At 54.4% G+C, this 17,602-nt stretch overlaps 1 protein-coding gene across 6 annotated transcripts in view; it reads right to left on the bottom strand.

Annotated features, from left to right (window-relative positions):
• Positions 1 to 14: 14 nt before the first annotated feature.
• The window catches only part of RAB11FIP3 (RAB11 family interacting protein 3), a 76,020-nt gene continuing 58,432 nt past the window's right edge, over positions 15 to 17,602 (bottom strand). For 4 of the 6 annotated variants that reach the window (XM_015239163.3, XM_072942295.1, XM_072942297.1 and 1 more), the window contains 10 exons: positions 15,602 to 15,736; positions 12,513 to 12,548; positions 8,610 to 8,703; positions 7,648 to 7,751; positions 5,191 to 5,331; positions 2,961 to 3,042; positions 2,155 to 2,292; positions 1,869 to 2,024; positions 1,582 to 1,722; positions 15 to 1,494 (listed from right to left, as the gene is read on the bottom strand). In XM_015239163.3, coding sequence (XP_015094649.2) covers positions 1,381 to 1,494; positions 1,582 to 1,722; positions 1,869 to 2,024; positions 2,155 to 2,292; positions 2,961 to 3,042; positions 5,191 to 5,331; positions 7,648 to 7,751; positions 8,610 to 8,703; positions 12,513 to 12,548; positions 15,602 to 15,736 — 1,141 coding nt within the window. In that variant the 3' untranslated portion in view covers positions 15 to 1,380. The remainder of the gene's footprint in view (positions 1,495 to 1,581; positions 1,723 to 1,868; positions 2,025 to 2,154; positions 2,293 to 2,960; positions 3,043 to 5,190; positions 5,332 to 7,647; positions 7,752 to 8,609; positions 8,704 to 12,512; positions 12,549 to 15,601; positions 15,737 to 17,602) is intronic. The other 2 variants (XM_015239166.3, XM_072942296.1) reach the window with 1 other exon arrangement.

Below are 17,602 nucleotides of genomic sequence, written 5' to 3'. Positions count from 1 at the left end.
AAACAGACCCAGTCTGCGTGGCAGGGCACAGCAGGGCAGGAAGCAGAGTTCCAGTGTTTATTATCATACATATATATATTTCATGTGTATACACAGATAGTTTTCTCTCTTGGAAGTATTAAAAAATTGATCAACCTTCAATCTATAAAAAATACCTACTCTACATGATAGAAAAATCTCTCCTCCAAGTTTACACTGATTTACACCCAAGGCTTTCCCCAAAATGTACAATACGAGGCAACGTCTTAAATCTTAGTGTAGAAGGTGGGCCACGTGAGGGTGGAGGGACACAGGGCCACACATGCTCACACACACACGCACGCATACACACACCCTCACATACGTGCTCACACACAGCAGTGGCCAGCCTGTGTGCAGGGTTATGGCCCACCTGGGAGCACCCGGAGGCTCCTGGCCAGTGCTCAGGCTTGGGGTGGGGGGCAGGCCCAGCAGACCCCGTGGAGTGACGCTGCTGCTCCTGGCAGTGCAGGCGCCGGGCAGGGGCTTCCTTAAAGGAACCCCAAGCCACCAGGAAGGCCTTGATCTGTGTACCTGGAGAACCTGCCCTGCCCAGCCTCCTGCAAAATGCACCTCGGGGAGGCACGAGAACTTCTAAAGACTTCAAACCTCCCGAAGAGATGTGGTTCAGACCTAGGAAACCTGGGCTTCCCCAGAGACAGCCGAGGTCCGCACAGGGAAGGGGGACACACCCCTGGGGAGGCAGCACCTTGCCTCAGCCCTGCCTGCATCCCCAGACTTGGCAGGGACCAGTGACACCCACCTAGGCCAGACAGCACATTCCACCCTGTTGGATTCTCAAGTCAGAGCCCCTGAGAGTTACTGCAGCGAGGGCAAAGCTGTGTGGCCTGAAGGGCCCCTGGGCCTGAAGCTGGACCAAGGTGCCTTCTGGATGGGTGGTGGCCTGAGCAGCCCCACGAAAGCTGGGGGGTCCCTGCAGTTCCTGGTCAGACCCTGACTCTCACTGGCATCGCCCACCTGCCTTCCCCACTCCACCATGTCTGGTGCCAGGGTCCTGGGGCCTCTACACCCTCCAGGAGCGGCCAAGGCTTGGGCGGCACCAGGTCAGGGGGCCTGTGCAGGCACAGGTAGCAGCACCCCCAGCAGGGACCCATTTCCTTCCTACCTTCTTTCCCTGACAAGGCAGGAAGTAGTTGAGAAGTCAGAGAGGCTCACCCCTAGACTGAGAGACTGTCCCCACCTCTGCACAGAGAGCTGCTGTGAGCTCAGTCCCGGCGTCTCTCCTCCCCCTGCCCCTGCCCAGTTGCGTGCTCCGGTGGTCAGCGTGGGACCTCTGGTCTCTGCCTGTGTGTGTGTGCTGCGGTGAGTCCTGAATGCAGTGGGGGCGGGGCCTTCCTGCCTCTACTTGACCTCCAGGATGGACGGGTTGGTCTCCATAATGGCCACAATGATCCTGTCGATGTAGTCCTGCAGGCGGAAGTTGATCTCTTCCTGCTTCTGGATCGCTTCCATGAGCTGTGGGAGGAGCAAGGGTTGGTGTCTGATGTACAGACCGCAGGCACCTGCAGGTGGCCGGGCCAAGCCAGGGGTGGGGGACGCTACCTCGTCTCGAGAGACAGAGCTGATCTCTGCGGCCAGGGACTCAGAGAAGGACGTGGAGAAGAGGTTCTTGGCGCCCTGGATACTCAGGTTGATGATCTGCCCATTGAGCTCATCATTCTGCTCCTTCAGGCTGCGGTTGTCCTAGGGGGAACACAGCAGCCTCACTGCTTGGGGCCATGGTCCCCAGACGGCCGAGGCTGCACAGAGACTAGCAGGGGCAGGACCCCGTCTGGGCGCTGACCTGCACACGCTCCACGCCACCCCCAGAAGCCTGCCCAGCCCCTCACCTGCTTCAGCCTTCGGACCTCCTGCTCCAGCTCGCTCTCCCGCGTGCGGCTGTTGTACTCCTGCAGGCCCACACTGCTGCTCCGGCCCCTCCTCTGCTCTGCCTCCAGCTTGAAGAGCTGCAGATGCTCCAGCTGCTTGCGCAGGTCCTCGATCAGCTGTGGCCATGGGTGTCAGCTCAGCCTTGGCCTCAGGGCAGCCTGAACACCAATCCCTCCATGCGCCCAGCACCTCCACCCCAGGGGCCGGCTGCGGGCTGGCCTGCGTGCACCTGGGTGCCATACTCACCTCCTGGGTAGCCTCTTTGTCCCTCTGGAACTGGTGCCTCTCATGGCTCAGTCTGTCCCCCAGCTTCCTCCTGTTCTCCTGCTCATCGCTGAGCCGCAGCGACAACTCCTCGATCTCATCCAGCAACTTCTGCTTCTCCTGCAAGTGACACAGTTGTGTGGCCGTGCACACCTGCCGCTGTTTGCACAGCTCTCTTCAGCTATTGATGCCCTGGCTCTTGATGCACTGAGTCCAGGGGCTGCACCTGGGAACTTCCATCACGGGCGGGCGTGGATCCAGCCAATGCACATGGCAGGTGTGCCTGCGAGGCCCCAGGGACTGTTTCTCAGGGGCAGGGCAGAAAGGACCGACACAAGAGTAGGAGGTGACCCCCAGCTACTCAGCAGGGGCTAGAAGTGCTCTCAGACGTTCCCAGGGTGCAGAGCTGTCTAGGGGACGCTGGGCGGGGTGGGTGAAGAAGGGGCACCAGGGGCCAAGCTGAAGTCAGCCCTCAAGGACATCATCCCTGGACTCAAACCAGGGGTTAATCTAAGCATGAATCTCTGAGCCCAAGAATCCTGAGAAGTGGGCAGGGTCCATCATCTTCCAGCAAAGTGACGACCAGGCCCAAGCTATCCTTGTCTACCACCTCACCTCCCCAGGCTGTAGGGCCTGGTGTCACCAGCCTGCACTTTGGAGCAGCACAGCTTGGCTGGCTACACCCTGGCAGACCCATGGGCAGACTGTGCAGCTGCCCCACTTTGGAGCACCTCTCAGCACATCCCAACAGGCGCAGAGGCGGGGAGACAGCTCAGCTGGCAGCTCACCTCCTCCAGGCGCTCGATGCTGGCCTTCAGGCAGGGCGTGCAGGACCTCAGCTCACTGTTCTCCTCGTCCAGCTGCTGCAGCCTAGGGCACAGGAACAAGGCTGGGACCCGCTTCCCAGGAAATGCACCTCCTCGGGGAAACCTTGCTAGGAGCCGCCCAGGGACCCATGGAGCTGTCCCCCTACTGCCACATGCACCCACACAAGGGCTCTGGGCCATCGCTTCTTCATGAGTCTGGATGGTGTTTATATACAACTCAGGTTTGGGGAAAATCTTGGGTTTACAGAAAAGCTGCAGACAGAGAGCGAGGTCCTGTGGACCCTGAGCCCACACCGGACACACCAGACACACTGGTAACCAAAACACGGACTCCACCCAGCTTTCCCACCAGTGCACGTTCTGGTCTGGGGTCCCTCCCTCCCAGGAGCGCCTGGCGTTAGCCCTCATGGCTCCTGAACTTCCTGTGGTTTATAAAAGTCTCTGGACAGCCCTGGTTCTTCATGACCATGACAGTTTTGAGCAGTGTATATGGTAGAATGTCCCTCAAATTGCCTTGTCCAGTGTTTTCTCCAGACTGGACAGGATGTGGGATGGGGAGAGTCCCTTCCTGTCACAGGTGACATTGACCTGGATCACCTGGTTGAGGTGTGTGCCAGGTGTCTCCCCTATCAGATTCTACTCTTCCTGTCCATTCTCTGTTCTCTGGAAGCCAGCCATGGAGTACAGCCTGCGCTCCAACTTCCGCCTCCATGTGTTATTTGGACCTCCTCTACGGGAGCCTCACATTGGGCTACGCCCTGGGTGGTGGTCTAGTGGTGTCATCAACTCTTGACTACTGGGGGTCCCTCAACACACTGTCATCCATGTGCCCTTCTGTTTGAGCATTTCCCTACTTTCTGCCTTTTCCATGTGCTCCCAGCTCAGCCACAGACCCAGCCCTTTCTCCATGGAGCCCTGGACCCCTCCACAGCCTGGCTGTCATCATCCTGCTACACTGCAGCTACTATTGTACACAATGGGCCGAGGCCAAGCCGAGGAGGCTCCTATGCTTGGCTGACCTCAGGGCTCCAGGGCTTCTGAAGGTCTGAGCAAGAACCCCAGGGAGCTGTGGGAGGCCAATAGGGCCCAGGTACACACAGATGCTGGCCTGAGGTGCACAAAGCAGGCAGTGCGTTTGCTCAGAAGCAGTGGTGACCCTGAGTCCCGCCTCACTCCCTGAGAGCCTCACAAGGCCCCATCCACTTTGTGCCCCTCCAGCTGCTGCCTGCTTGGCCAGCAGGATGCCCTGAGGTGCAGGGTCTGGTATGCAACCGTGGGAGATGGATGGCCCACCTCAGCATCCACAGCCCCTGTGGAGAGGGCCTCAGCATGCGGAGAGACACCGCTTTCTCTGTGTCCACTGGATGGCACCATGCTGAGGCCCCAGAAAGGCCTGGCTGCCCCAGGAGGTGGTCTCCCTATCCAGGGAGACCCTGGCACAGTTCTGCATGCAGCCCCTCTTGCCACCCTCCGTTTTGAAGATGTGTCAATGTGTATTTTCTGGGCTTTAAGAACTAGAGACAAACATACTAAGGGGCCTGGGGTTGTACACGAGTAAGTAAAACTACTGCACACTGAACTCTTCGGGCGGTGCCAGCTCAGTTAAAAAAACTATGAAGTATCCCCACCCTCATTGTGCACCCAGGAGCGGAACTCTGGGGAAGGATAGGCAGGAACCCCAGGGTGACCTTTAAGCTGTGGCCATTTAGGTTCTCCGCCGGTTTTCTTTGACAAACACGGTTTGAGAAGCACTGGTCACCATGAGTGCTGCCTGCCCTCCAGCCCAAGCTCCTGGTTCCCGGCTGTGCCTCTGTGTGGGGTCTGCACAGCCTTCCCTCTTCACCTCCCCTTCTTCCGACTCAACTAAGGATTATGCTTCAGAGGAGCATCAGGGTAATTTTCTCAAGATGCCTTAAAAAGAGATTTCAACTTTGATTTCGATTGGTGTGACCTCCACTGGAGAAAGATTACGGAAGTAACATCTGTGTAGGGTCAGCCCTTGATTTCAGGTCTTTTGTGGCCTTTAGTAGAGTGGTACAGTTTTCTTCACAGATGCTTTTCACTGTTCTTAGAGTCAAACCTGTGCCTGGGTATCCTGCCCTCCTGGGGTGGGAGCTGTTGTTGCCTGCGTGTCTCACGATCGCTCTCCCCCGACCAGGCCTGCAGGGTCTCGATCCCACTCTCCCCGCACCTGGCCTGCAGGTTCTCGATCTCGATGCTCTTCTCCCGCTCCATCTTGCACAGGAGTTCCTTCTGCTTGCGCGTCTCTTCCAGAACCATTTCACAGGCTCTCAGCTCCTGCTCCTTCAGCTGCTCCTCCAAGGCATTGGCTCTGCAAAGGCAGATGGGGAGGGGAGAGACTGTCCTGAGATGCTGTGCCTGGTCCTGGAGAGAGAGGCCCTACCCGGAGGAGGACGTCCCCCCACAACCTACAGCCCCAGTCAAGGGCAGTTCTGAAGCAGGGGATGTACCCTCCAAACAGCCTCCACCCCCACACTGAGGGTGCAAGGGGTTCAGACCACAGCACAGTCCTGACAGCACAGAGAGTCCCTACCACTCTTGGGGAGACTCACCTTCAGCCCAGCCTGCACCAACAGTTGCCATCTGTTCACTCTGTGTGGACAGGAGACCCTCTTGGGCACAAGCCCACCAGGTGCCCGTCCCCAGGGCACCTCACCTGACACTCCAGGCTGGGGACCTGGGGTACAGTCCCGCTCTGCCCAGGCCAGCCACAGCAGATGCAAAAGCAGGTTTAGCCAGAACACGGGGACAAAGGGAATGCTCACTTGGAGTCTTGACCCTGGCCCCTTCCAAAACCATCATGCCCACCTGCAGGAGACACGAAATGACCATCCCAAAGAGAAGGGCTCCAGACCCTGCCCATGGGTGGCATGGTTCACACACACGGGGCTTCTCGTCTGCTTTTTGGTGCCTCCCATCTGAGAATGAATAGACGGCCAAAGATCACCAGACACCACGAGAAAGCTCTTAACACAGAATGGCTAAAGCAAACAGAAAAAATGACCTGAAGGAAACATACATTGTGCAGGAAACACACAGAAAGCCCTGTAGCTAAAACCCTCAGAGGCCTGAGACACCACATCCATGAAACAGGAGCAGATGTCTCAGAGGGAATGGATAACAGAAGTAACTCAGTAATTAAAACTGGGATAAGGAGAAGTCTCAAATTCAACAGAATTGAAGGAGAAAACCACTGATACTACACACAAAAAAAGAAAACAGAGAGTAGGAAAGCACAGCAAATGAGAGGGAAAGCCCACAAGGTCTAACATTCGATTGACAGAAGTTCAGCCAGACAAGAAAGAGGGGAAAACCGCACAGAGAAATAATCCTGGAAATCCTCCTGAAGTGGAGGGGGACAGTCTCCAGATTTGAGGCTGGAAACCACTTGCGCAGCACAGGAAATGATGAGATCCTCATGTGTCCAGGAACAGAATAGGAAGAGAACAAACAGAGCAGGGAGACCAGGGCACCAGCCCTCTTCCTACCAGAGCCTACTTCCAACCAGAACTACAGACTCAGCCACGCTACCAAAGGGGAGGGGAGGAGCGGGGGACACCAAACACATTTTCATATGTGCGAGGTCCTAGAGGACCTGGCTCCTAAGCACACTTTCCCAGGCAATAGGGGATCTGTTCAGAAAATGAGTAAGCAGAGAACTTGTGGAATCTGGAAAGTCAGAAACCAAACACGGACAAAGCACGTGGAGTTCCTACAACGGCAGTCAAAGGAGAGCAGAAGCGGCGGCAGAAGCATGTTGTTTAGGGGAACTCAGGCAAACACCAGAAGAAACATCCCCAGGAACTGGACATGGCTGACCCCGGAGCTGCTGGCGGGTAGGGCACGGAGCGTGGACTCTCCACTATGTACGTGGATGACTGACAAATGCCCATCAGATTAGATGAACCTCCCTAGTCAGCTAGAGAAAGGATCTGGTGGCCCACCCAGATCCCTGGACAAGGATGGGGAAGGAGGAAGAGTGTCTCTGGAGATGCATCACATTCTTGGTGCAGCACTGGAAACCCAGCCCTCAAAGCAGTGTGTGGAGGAGCCCACGATGACATGCTGCACCCCAGCTCTAAGCCTCCAGAGAGCAGATTGCCTTCCTGACACCAGAGGACAGGTCATGAAGGCCAGCCTCGCCCAGGGTGGGAAGTAAGGCAGGGGTCCAGTAGCCACGGTGCACACGCCCGGTGCTGGGTCGTTGGGGAGGAGCCCGAGCAGAGCCAGGCCTCAATAGCCACCTGGCAAAAACATGCCACACGCACAGCGCTTCCAGCCTCCGGTGCCCACCAGCTTGGCCCCAGAAGCAGTGTGTCCCCACAGCTCGTACTTTGCAGAAGCACTGCTCTGAGGTTCACGTCATGACTGGCTTCCTGACACTGAAAAGGGCACCATCTGCTCTGAAAAGTCTGCAGAACAGGAGACAGGGAAGCACCCCTCTCCCTCCACCACCTTCCACTTGGCTTTTATTGCTGACTTGGAGCTTGAGGCTCCCACTTGGGGCTTGTTTCTGCCGCTAAGTGCCCGAGAGGACCCTCACACTTCGAGGTGGGTCAGGTGTCCCCTTGTAGGACAGCAGCAGGCCCGCCGCCAGGGAGACTGCAGCCCTCCCGCCCGTGCCCACCTGTGCACGAGCTGCAGGTTCTCCTGCCTCAGCCGGCTGTGCTGCTCCCCACTTGCAGCCGTGTCCTTTTCCAGCTCTGACACTCGCTTCTCCAGGAAGACAACCTGGGGAGCGAGACAGCGGCTTGACAATCAAGGAGGCGGAGTGGTCTGTGCCCATGAGGCTGGAGCTGGGTCCGTCTCGTTCATGGAGACTATCCCACAAACAAGGCAGTGCAGCCCGATGGGCACTGGTGAGGACAGGGATATGCTGGGCCCACAAACCACAGGGGCAGACATCACCAGGGGCCCCCACACACAGGGGCTGAGGCTCAGCCACACCCAGACTATGGAGGCAATACGCACCCAGGGTGCAAGTGACAGAAAGCCCCAGGGTTTGGTCCCACCCTCCTCCAGGAGCTCATTAACTAGACAGGAGACAGGCATGCACAACAGGTGGTGGGAAGTGTGATGGCCATCCTGGAGAGCCAGGGAAGGCTCTGCAGAGCGTGAGATGCTGGAGGTGCTGTAGAGAGGAGGTCCAGGAGGAGGTAGGGGTGGGGGAGGAGGTGAGGGGTCTGCTGTCCCCCTGCCTCTGCACTTCTGCTGGAGCTGGTCCTGAAGCCTTGGGGCCTTGGCTATAGTGAGGCTGCCCTGACCCAGGTGACCTCTCAGGAGCAGCCATTCCACCGTCCTGGCTCAGGGACCATTGCAGGCTGAGTGCCCCCAGGGTCTGGTGCACACTCAGCTGACCCACACCTTCACACAGGCTGTTCCCGTCCTCCCTGTCACCTCTCCTTGTACAACATGAAACGCTCCTGTCTGTCCCATGACCACTGACACCTGAGGAAATCTGCTGGAGAGCATCAGGGCTGGTGGAGGTCTCACCAGCCCTGACAGTGCTATCACCGCCTCCTGCTGAGCTCTCTCCACACCTCGCTCCACACACCCTGCCATGGGCCCTGCCACCCGTCCAGGGCCTACCTTGTCAGCAATGTCCTCTTCCATGCACTCTGTGGGGTCTGGGGCAGGGTCCTGCAGGGCCTCCATGGTCAGGGCCCCCGACTGGTGTAGGTGCCTGTGGAGAAGAAAGGACAGCTCCGTCCAGAGATGGCCCTTCAGCAGAACAAGGATAGCAAACAAGGGGGATGACCGAGCAGCCAGTCCTATGAACATGAGCACCCCCAGGCCAGTCTGAAGGGCAGAACCAGCAGCAGGGGCCAGGTTTCCACTGAGGTACTTCCAGGCAGGACACTTTCCTGAGGGGCTGGGCCAGCAGGCCGCAGCCTGTGGGGCCCAACAGGCCCGGCCCCAGCCCCGTTCCCTGCGAGCTACTGGGCGAGGGTACTTTGTACTCGGGCAATAAAACAGGATGTCACGCCTCTCCGTGATAAGAAATCATCTCATCCTGCACTGAGCTGCATGAAACATTAATTCAGTGTCATGACTTCTCGGCACACCATCACCTACATGCATCCTCCACCTCTGACTTTCAGGTGCACATCTTGGGGCAGTGGCAGTGAGAGCCCCAGGGCAGCCAGGTCTCCAGCTGTGGGCATGTCGGGTGCCATGCAGCCCAGGCTCAGGTGGACCAGGCCATACCCTCAGAGCTCCTTCCTTTGCTCCTCGGCTGCTAGTACCTTAGGAGGTGCTCTGCAGACACAGCTGTGGTGATGTTGTATTGGCTCACATTTACCCGGGACAAGTCTCCAAGCTGTGTGACCTGGAGGAAGCTACTCCCCTCACTCTGCTGTAGAATCAGCTCTGCTAAGGACACAGCACATTGTTATAAAATGTTCTTAAAAACTTTCTCTTTATTAACTGCAAAAAGTTCTATGTCCTTTCTAGTACTGACTGAGCTGGTACCTTTCTTCAATTTTTTCCTAGAAATGCTCCAAGTGAAACAAAAAAGAAGGGCATCTTCATTGCCGGGGATCATGAGTCCCCAGACTGTGCCCTGGGCTGGGTGAGAGGAACATATGAGTACCTTTCTATAGATTTCATTTGATTCCTAAACTGGCGCTGAACCCAAAGGGCAGGAGGCAGACGGGACCACCATGTTCCTGCCAAATCGCTCCTCTTAAACACCCACGACCCTGACCCAAATGTGAGCTCCTGTTGCCATTCCTGGGGCAGGAAGGTGCTTGCCCCAGGCCTGGAGGCCACCCTGAGAAAAGGCCATGGCCAGGGGGGGCTGTCACTCAATCCTGAGGTCTTACCAGGGGTTCAGTGCACTTCCCAAAGTCTGAATCCAAGGACATGGTCCCCAGACACCCAGGGTGGGGCCCTAGCACATGGCCACCTCAGGGTAAGGCCAAGGTTCCTGGAGTGGTGAGTGGGGAGCTTGTTTATTTAAACTCACCCCTACTCAGGAGACCCAGTAGCAGAAGGGACTGGGGGAGTGCCTGATTCACCCTACAGGGAGGCAGGTCACATCTGGCAGGTGGACAAGCAGGTGCTGGAATTGCACCTGAAATGTCATCGGAGCCCAGGCACACCGACTGTGGAGCCATCTGCATCCAGTCAAGGCCCACCACCAGGTCAGAGGTCAGAGCTGGTGGCTCCCAAACCCACGACCCAGCCACAACCCAACCATACACAAGGGCTGAAACATGGCCAGCAGCAGGCATCTCGGGTTTTGTTAGACGTCTGGAGGCAGTTTTAAGGGCAAAATAGCAGCAGGTTAAAATTGCATTTGTATGTGAGGATGTGTGTCCAGACAGCGGAATATGACTGTTTGTTAACTACAAATACCTGCGGGTTGGGCTTGTTTTATACCAAAGGGTATCTGTGAAGGAAAAATCAAATTCTGAGAGCAGTGGCCACGAAGCCCAGCAGCCCAGGTGGCTCGGGCCCTGGTGGCTGTTGGGTCCACCTGTGTCCCTGATGGGGGAGTCTGAGAAGACAGGATAGTGGGAGTTCTACCTTTCTTAGTCTCACCAGCTGTAGCCTGTTCAGGTAAAAGATGGGCGTGAGAAGGAAGGTAATGCTAAAACTATAATCAAAGTGGGGTTTGGAATTAATACTATGTTCCTAAGACTTTTCTAAAGGGCTTTTCTAAGAGGGTGATGGAGAGAGCAAGTGAGGAGGGTGATGGATTCACCTCTGCTTCCTCTGGATCCCAAGCGCTTAAAATGAGAAAAAAAAAATAAATGGTTTACACCCTCAAGGACACACAGAGCAGAAGAAAGCACCAGAAAGGAAACATCAGGGTGCTGGAGAGCTGGTCAGGACGGCCCCTGAGGGGCAGAAGAGATGAGTGCAGAGGGGGAGGGGTCTCCACCACAACTCTGACTCAGGACACATGGGCCTACAAACAGAGACTGCAGCACAGTCTGAACAATACAGCAGGCCTGGCACAGCCCTGGAACGCTGGCACTAGGCAGGACTCCACTCTGGGGAAACTAGCCAGCTGCCATGGGCAGCACTGCCCACTCGCACGCTGGCCAGAGGCCTGTGCCAGCTGTGAGCCGCCACTCCAGCACAAATAGACAGCACCTCTGTGGTTTGAGGGAAATCTTTAGCAAGAAAGACAGAGCTCAGAGGAGACAGGGAGGAGGGGCCAGTGGCAGGCGCCTCAAGGAAGGACCCAGAGGCTCGGGCCACGGAGTTCCAGGAGCAGGAGGTGGGATGGAGGACCGTCAATCAATGGTCGAGAAAGGTCCCAGAATTCAGGGACAGAAGCTTCCAGACTGAAACAGCACATCTTTCATTCTGCCCAGCACAATCAATGGGGAAAAGACTCACAAGATATGTAAAGTGTCTGAACTTCAGGGATAGAGAAAATATCTTGAAAGCATCCAGAGAGGGAAAATAGTCAAAAAGAAAAATCAGAAAGCATCAGATGTCCTGCAGCAGCTCCAGGGCTAGAAGACAATGAGCAATGCCTTCCAAATGCTAAAGGGAAATCATTTCCAATCTAGAATTCTACACTGAGCCAAACTGTGAGAGTGAAATGTCTAGTAAGGTCCCCAAAATTTATTCCCTGGGCACTTATTTTCTCAAGCAGCTACAGGAAGATGAAATGCTGGATGAAAAATGGAGACTAAAAAAAGGAAGACAGGGGACCAGGGAGCAATAGGGGACCACAGCCGTGCAGTCTGCACAGTATGGATACAAAGGGCCGAAGCTCTGGGAGGGACCATCCAGACAGGAGCAGGGCTGCCTGGTGGGCCCGTTAGAGGGCTGGGCAGTGAAGGCAGAAAAGCAGCCTGGAAGATAAAGCAAATGAAAACATAAAGGCAATCACTGAATCCAGGAGAAGCAACAGCCTGTCTTAGAAAGGAAACCTGGTAATATGTTACACGGCTGCCCTCGAAGAAAGCTGGTGTCTTGTAAACCCATGAATACTGTCACTAGGGCTAGCCTGGCAGGGGAGGGGTTGTGTGTGACGTCACCTTTCACTGCAGGAAGCCAGGAGGTAGCTTCCAAAACTGAAAAATGAAGAAATGGTCACAGATGCATGTTCTTTAGAAACTGGCAGTCTGGCACACCTCCTTCACCTCCTTCTCACCCTGGGGAACCAGCAGGGAGGGAAGAATGCGGTGGACCCAGACCAGGGCTGTGACATCAGGCCCCCCGCAGACTCTCCACCAGCAGGCTAACCTATAGTCCTCGTGTGGTAAAGACTCAGATACAGGAGGAATGACAACAGCTTTCAACACAGACTTCCCAGCCACAAATCCAGGTCCCAGTCCACTGCTGTGGAAATTCTTTTTTCAACCCATCCCCTCAAATTATTTTCAATCCCAAACTATGAGAAGTAAATTTCAAAAGTTTTTAAAAAATACCTTGGAAAATGGTATTTTCTAAAGAAGGTATATTTAAAGAGCTGTGATGAGTGACACATTTCAGAAGAACACCTTGTGAGTAAGCAGGGTCTCTTACCTTGCCACCTTCTTGCTGGACAGCCGCTTCGTTGGACTGCAAAATCAAAATAAACAGGAAAATCGTGTCAGAGAACAGACAGGGAGGAACAAGAGGAAACAGGAAATTTGGGCTAAAGAGATATGGGGATGGGGGCGCGTCCACAGGCATGCAGTTCCATGCACAGAAAGGCTCACTCAGCAAAACATTCAGGGACACGGGAACAATCCCAGGGGCTTGTCAAGGCTCCACAAGTCACACGATTCCATCTCTCAAAGAGATTTTCGTTGGAGTTACAAACAAACCTCACTTCAGAGGCTGCCCCAGTGCCTGGACCCACCAGGTGGTTGCGCTGTGTCTGAGCCATTGGCCAGTGCCACGCTCCAAATGCTTTTGAAGCCACATTACCCTCCAAATGCTTGGCCATCACAGTCCCCCACATGAAGCGTGACACGGGCTTGTCTGCGACAGGAAAGTTTTGTCGTCGGTTTTAACCTAGGCACTGACTCGTCACACTCCAGAATCCCACTGGAGCGGTGATTGAGAAAACTTTCCCGATGACATTTCAGGACAGCAGACCTGGTCAGGCATGTATGGCCTGTCTGATGCAATCATCTGCAGTGAAAAGGGGCCAAATTTACCTTCTCTCTCATTTTTGAAGTCCAAAGTTTTATTTCCAATTTAATTGCTAAACTATTAGCCTCAACCTATGAGAAAATATATATCAACTCTCCAAGAATAAGAACAGCCATTGTCTTGAGCTCACAACAGCCAGACAGGGCACATCCCTCTTCAGTTACTGTGACTCTTAAGTTGTCTGGGGAAATACATGCCGTACCAGCTAGCAACTTACTGCCCCTTGGCTTCAAACCCATCCTTCCCACTGGTTCTGGGAAAGTGGATATGGGCCCTCCACAAAGTTGTACTTTGCAGTGTTTTGTCAGCAGAGGGCACTGGAGAGAGATGCACAGGAAACCATGGGTCTAACCTGGCACCAATGCTCTCACCCAAAAACCCCAGCCCTGACACTTCCCAGGGCAGTTCTGCAGCAAGGCCACTCTAGTGAGGCCCCTCCAAAGGAAGAGCTTTTCTGGCAATGAGTTCTAGAAGGGGGGTTGCTGACAAGGCCCTGACAGCGGCTGTTCCTGGCTCTGTCTGAGCTTTCTGTGTAGCCGAACCCACTCCATCTCCTGTCATAGTGACATTCCTTTTATTCAACTTCCCCTGTCCAATTCCCGCGTGGCTCCCCTCTGCTGACTGGACCATGACTGACACTGTATATTTCAATGCAACTCTAACTTAATTCTAATCACTGAGCCTCCCTGTTCAGTTTACCACCGACCTCTCAGATAGCTGTACAGCAACGGGGTTTACAATTTGAAAACAGACCTCTAGGTAAAGCAGACTCCTTAATTTCTACAGGATGAACTGCTTTCACAGAGGCTCCAAGGTACCTGGAAAATACCATAGTTGTCAGTATGTTCCGAGGGTCACTGGATAGATGTTTTATCTGATGTCAAAGCTTCTGGATACAGTGTGGACAAAATCACTTACCACTCACAAACCACGACAAAATACATTCACTATGAGGCACTTCTGTGGAAACCAACAGGTAAGATTAAGATCACCTTAAGTGAGTGTGCAGTGGGAACTTCCTGACTGATGGTTGTGTCCTGATTATAACTAGGATTTTGATGGTTTATCAACCTGCTTGTTGGTGTCTCTCTCAGGGAAAAGGTGGCTGAAATGATGTGAGACCCGCTAGACTGGCTGGTTGGACTTGGCCACATCCTAGTCTGTTCTCTGACCCACAGAACCTAGCAGAGGAGACCCTGGCCATCCTGGGGCAGGTTCTCAATGTGGGAAAAGATCACTCTCACCTCAGGAACCTGCAGAAAATGAGAGCTGAGATATGTGTCTCTGTGTTCACCCCCAAATACAGACATGGCAGGCCTCCAATCAGGAATGACAAATGACCTAGCCAGGCTGAGCAGCCTTCTTGGAGCACTGAGCCCTCAACTGAACAAGAGAGGCAAACAGAGTCACATCAGTCACAAGGACACCCAGGGAGACCAAGCAGCTGTGGCCAAGGCCCTAAAGGGCAGGACAGTGGGCCTGGGAGGTAAGTGGACACCCCAAAGCCATCAGGATGGTTCACCTTTCGTGCAGCTCCTTAGAGTTCAAGGCCCCTTCCTCCAGGAAGTCGCCCTGGATTATTGCCTGGGAGCCTGCAGTACTGATTGGCGCATACTGCCCCCTCATGTCCAGCACAAGTACTTGGTGGGTGGCTCGCCTTCTCTGCTGGGTTCGCTGCATGAGGGGCGCATCTCTTCTCCAGACCCATGCAACAAGCTAAATCGACGATACGCATCATGAACACATCAAGATGTGCAAACTACCCAAAAGGATTCTCTGTAACCGGAGTCTGTGAAGCTGTAAAAAGTCAGCTAAAGGACTGTCTCCTCCTGGAACTCTGACCTGGGACTGAGTACTGGGGATGGAGAGAGAAGGAATCAGCTTTAATGGGATCCAGGAGACGGAGAAGAGAGACAGACAAGGAGCAGCAGACATGTGCTGAGGCCTGGGCACTTGAATAGGGTAGTGAAGCTGGATCTTCTGGTAAGAGGCTGAGGCAGCCTTACAGTGACGGGTGCAGGGCAGGGCCCACCTGCGGTACATTCCTGAAAGCAGCTTATATATCTGTGCTTAAAGACCTCATCTCAATTTAGATTTCCCAATGCTGCTTCATGTGACTCTAAATCAGAGAAGTCTGCTGATAAACCGGGAAAAGCATCTCTTTCTACCAGCAGACGCTCTTTCCTGGGCTGGATTTTCTCAGGCAGGACAGAATCAGATGACAGGGCTGTGGCATGCACACAGGGCAGCAAGGTGGAGGGCACTGACCACGGGCGCAGCAGCACATGCAGGGGAAGGCAGGGCCAGAGGGAGAGTCCGCTATCTGCACACTCGCCTCGGCCTCTGGAGGAAGCACCCCTGGACTGGGCCCGACAGAGTGATGGGCACCTGGGGCCAAACCAGTGAGGAGTTGTGGGCAGGCGGAGTCCCCCTCACCCTTGAATGAGAAGCAGGCTGGGCACCACATCGGTTACCTATTCTTTTCAAGATCACTCAGGCGAGCAGACAGATCCTCAAGGCGGTTGATTTGTTTGTGGCACTGGCTACAGTAAAACTCAAAAGCCTCATCAGTGAGGATGCTGTGCAGCTTGGCAGCAAGCGGGTCAGCGCTAGAGAGATGAGAAGTGTCAGTTCAGGAGAGAGCAAGGACTGTGGGGCCTGCTGGCAGAGGACCCCGGTCTCAGCACTGCCTCCAGGACCCGTGGCACCCCCCAGCTCAGCACCTGCTCGGAGGAAACAGGTGCAGCCCACCAGCTTCAGTGTAAAGTGAAACCCTGCTTTAACTGGACACGGTGCTTTCAGCTTGGTCAAAAACAGGTCAGTGTGAGAGCTAAGCGTGTCACCAGGTGGCGTCCTACTTCCTGTTCTGTCTCTTTCAGTAACTGCCTAAGAACTACCAGAATCAAGAGCTGCGGGTGGACAACAAATCACCAGTGATTCTGTCATCTTTAAGACTCTGGTTAAAAAACACAGAATTTTGCAACCTAAACTCAGTGGGCTTTCAGGGCAGTGGTGGTGAGGACCCCCAGGCTTTGGAGACAATTTAAAGAAACAGCAACTGCAGCACAGAAGTTTCACCTGAGACAGCAAACAGCAAGAATGCCGGACAAGAGATAGGAGCACACGAAACAAATGGAGAGACCACCAAAACAGGACAGACACGCTCAGCAAGGCCACCGCCTGGGCCTTTACTTGAAGGCCACCAGGAGCACGTGTGGAAGAGGAAAGCCACTCCCAGACTCTGCCCCGGAGGACACAGGGGGTCTGTCAGGCAGCCATCCCCCCGCCCAGCACTGCTCCTATCCAGGTCCTCGGCCTGGGTGACAGTTGGCACAGGAAGAATCTCACAGTTGCCGGTTTAAAGATACCTGTCCTCTGCTGTCGGTAGAGAGGGAGAACTGGGAGCGGAGGGGAGAGGTGACCGACGTGGGCAGGCAGGTCAGCCAGCTCAGGGCCTCCTTGAGGGGCTGGCTGGTCCTGCCCCCCATCTAGATATAAGGGATGGCCTTCTCCCAGGGCAGCCCGGAGAGGAGGGACCAGCTCTGTGAGCGAAGGTCTTGCTCTTTAGAGACCACAGTTCAGTTTATTCAAAGCTGGAACTTTCCAGGCAATTTGAGGATATCAGATAATTGTAAGAAGATGAATCCAAAGAGTCATTTATGATGTTAACACCTCCCTCATAGACTAGTCAGAAGGTACAGACTTTCAGCTGCTAGAGGAATAAGGTCTGAAGGTCTAATGTAAAACACGGTGACTACAGCTGGTGACACCACACAGACCTCAAAGATGCTGCAGGTTTGGTTCCAGACCCTCACAGTAAAGTGAATGTCACAATAAAGTGGGCCACATGGAGTTTTTGGTTTCAAGGTGGACGTAACAGTGATGTTTACACTATACTGTAGCCTAATAAGTGTTTAATAGCATCATGTCTAAAAAAAACAGTGTGCACACCTTAACTAAAAAAATACTTTACTGCTAAACCCCTCCCCCTCACTGGCTAACCACCATCTGAGCCTTCAGGGAGCTGTCATTTTTTTGCAACAGTAACATCCAAGATCAAGGGTCACAAGTCACCACAACAAAGGTGATCGTATTGAAGTTTGAAGTATCGCAAGAATTACCAAACCGTGACAGAGATATGAAGTAAGCAAATGCTGTTGGGAAAACGGCGCAGGGTTTCCACAAGCCTTCAATTCCTAAGAGACTGACCATCCACGAAGCACAACCGGGGCTGCAGTCTGCTAGGTCCACCTGCGCTGCACAGATGACCTGTGAGTAGGGATGTAAGTGCTCACACACACACACAGCCTCCCTCAAGTGCACTACAAACCACAAGGAGAGCCACAACCAGCGCTAAGAATCCCGTAAAGCTGAGCTTCCCAGCGTAGACTCCAGGCTGCATGACTTAGCCGAGGCCTCACAAACCCCGGTGACCCAGGAACACAACTGGACCAGGGGATCCGCAGCGAACGTGC

Source organism: Vicugna pacos, chromosome 18, assembly GCF_048564905.1.
Source record: "Vicugna pacos chromosome 18, VicPac4, whole genome shotgun sequence".
NCBI classification, from domain to species: Eukaryota; Metazoa; Chordata; class Mammalia; order Artiodactyla; family Camelidae; genus Vicugna; species Vicugna pacos.
Note: the sequence above shows the minus strand (reverse complement) of the source record. Positions and strands in the feature narration are given on the sequence as shown.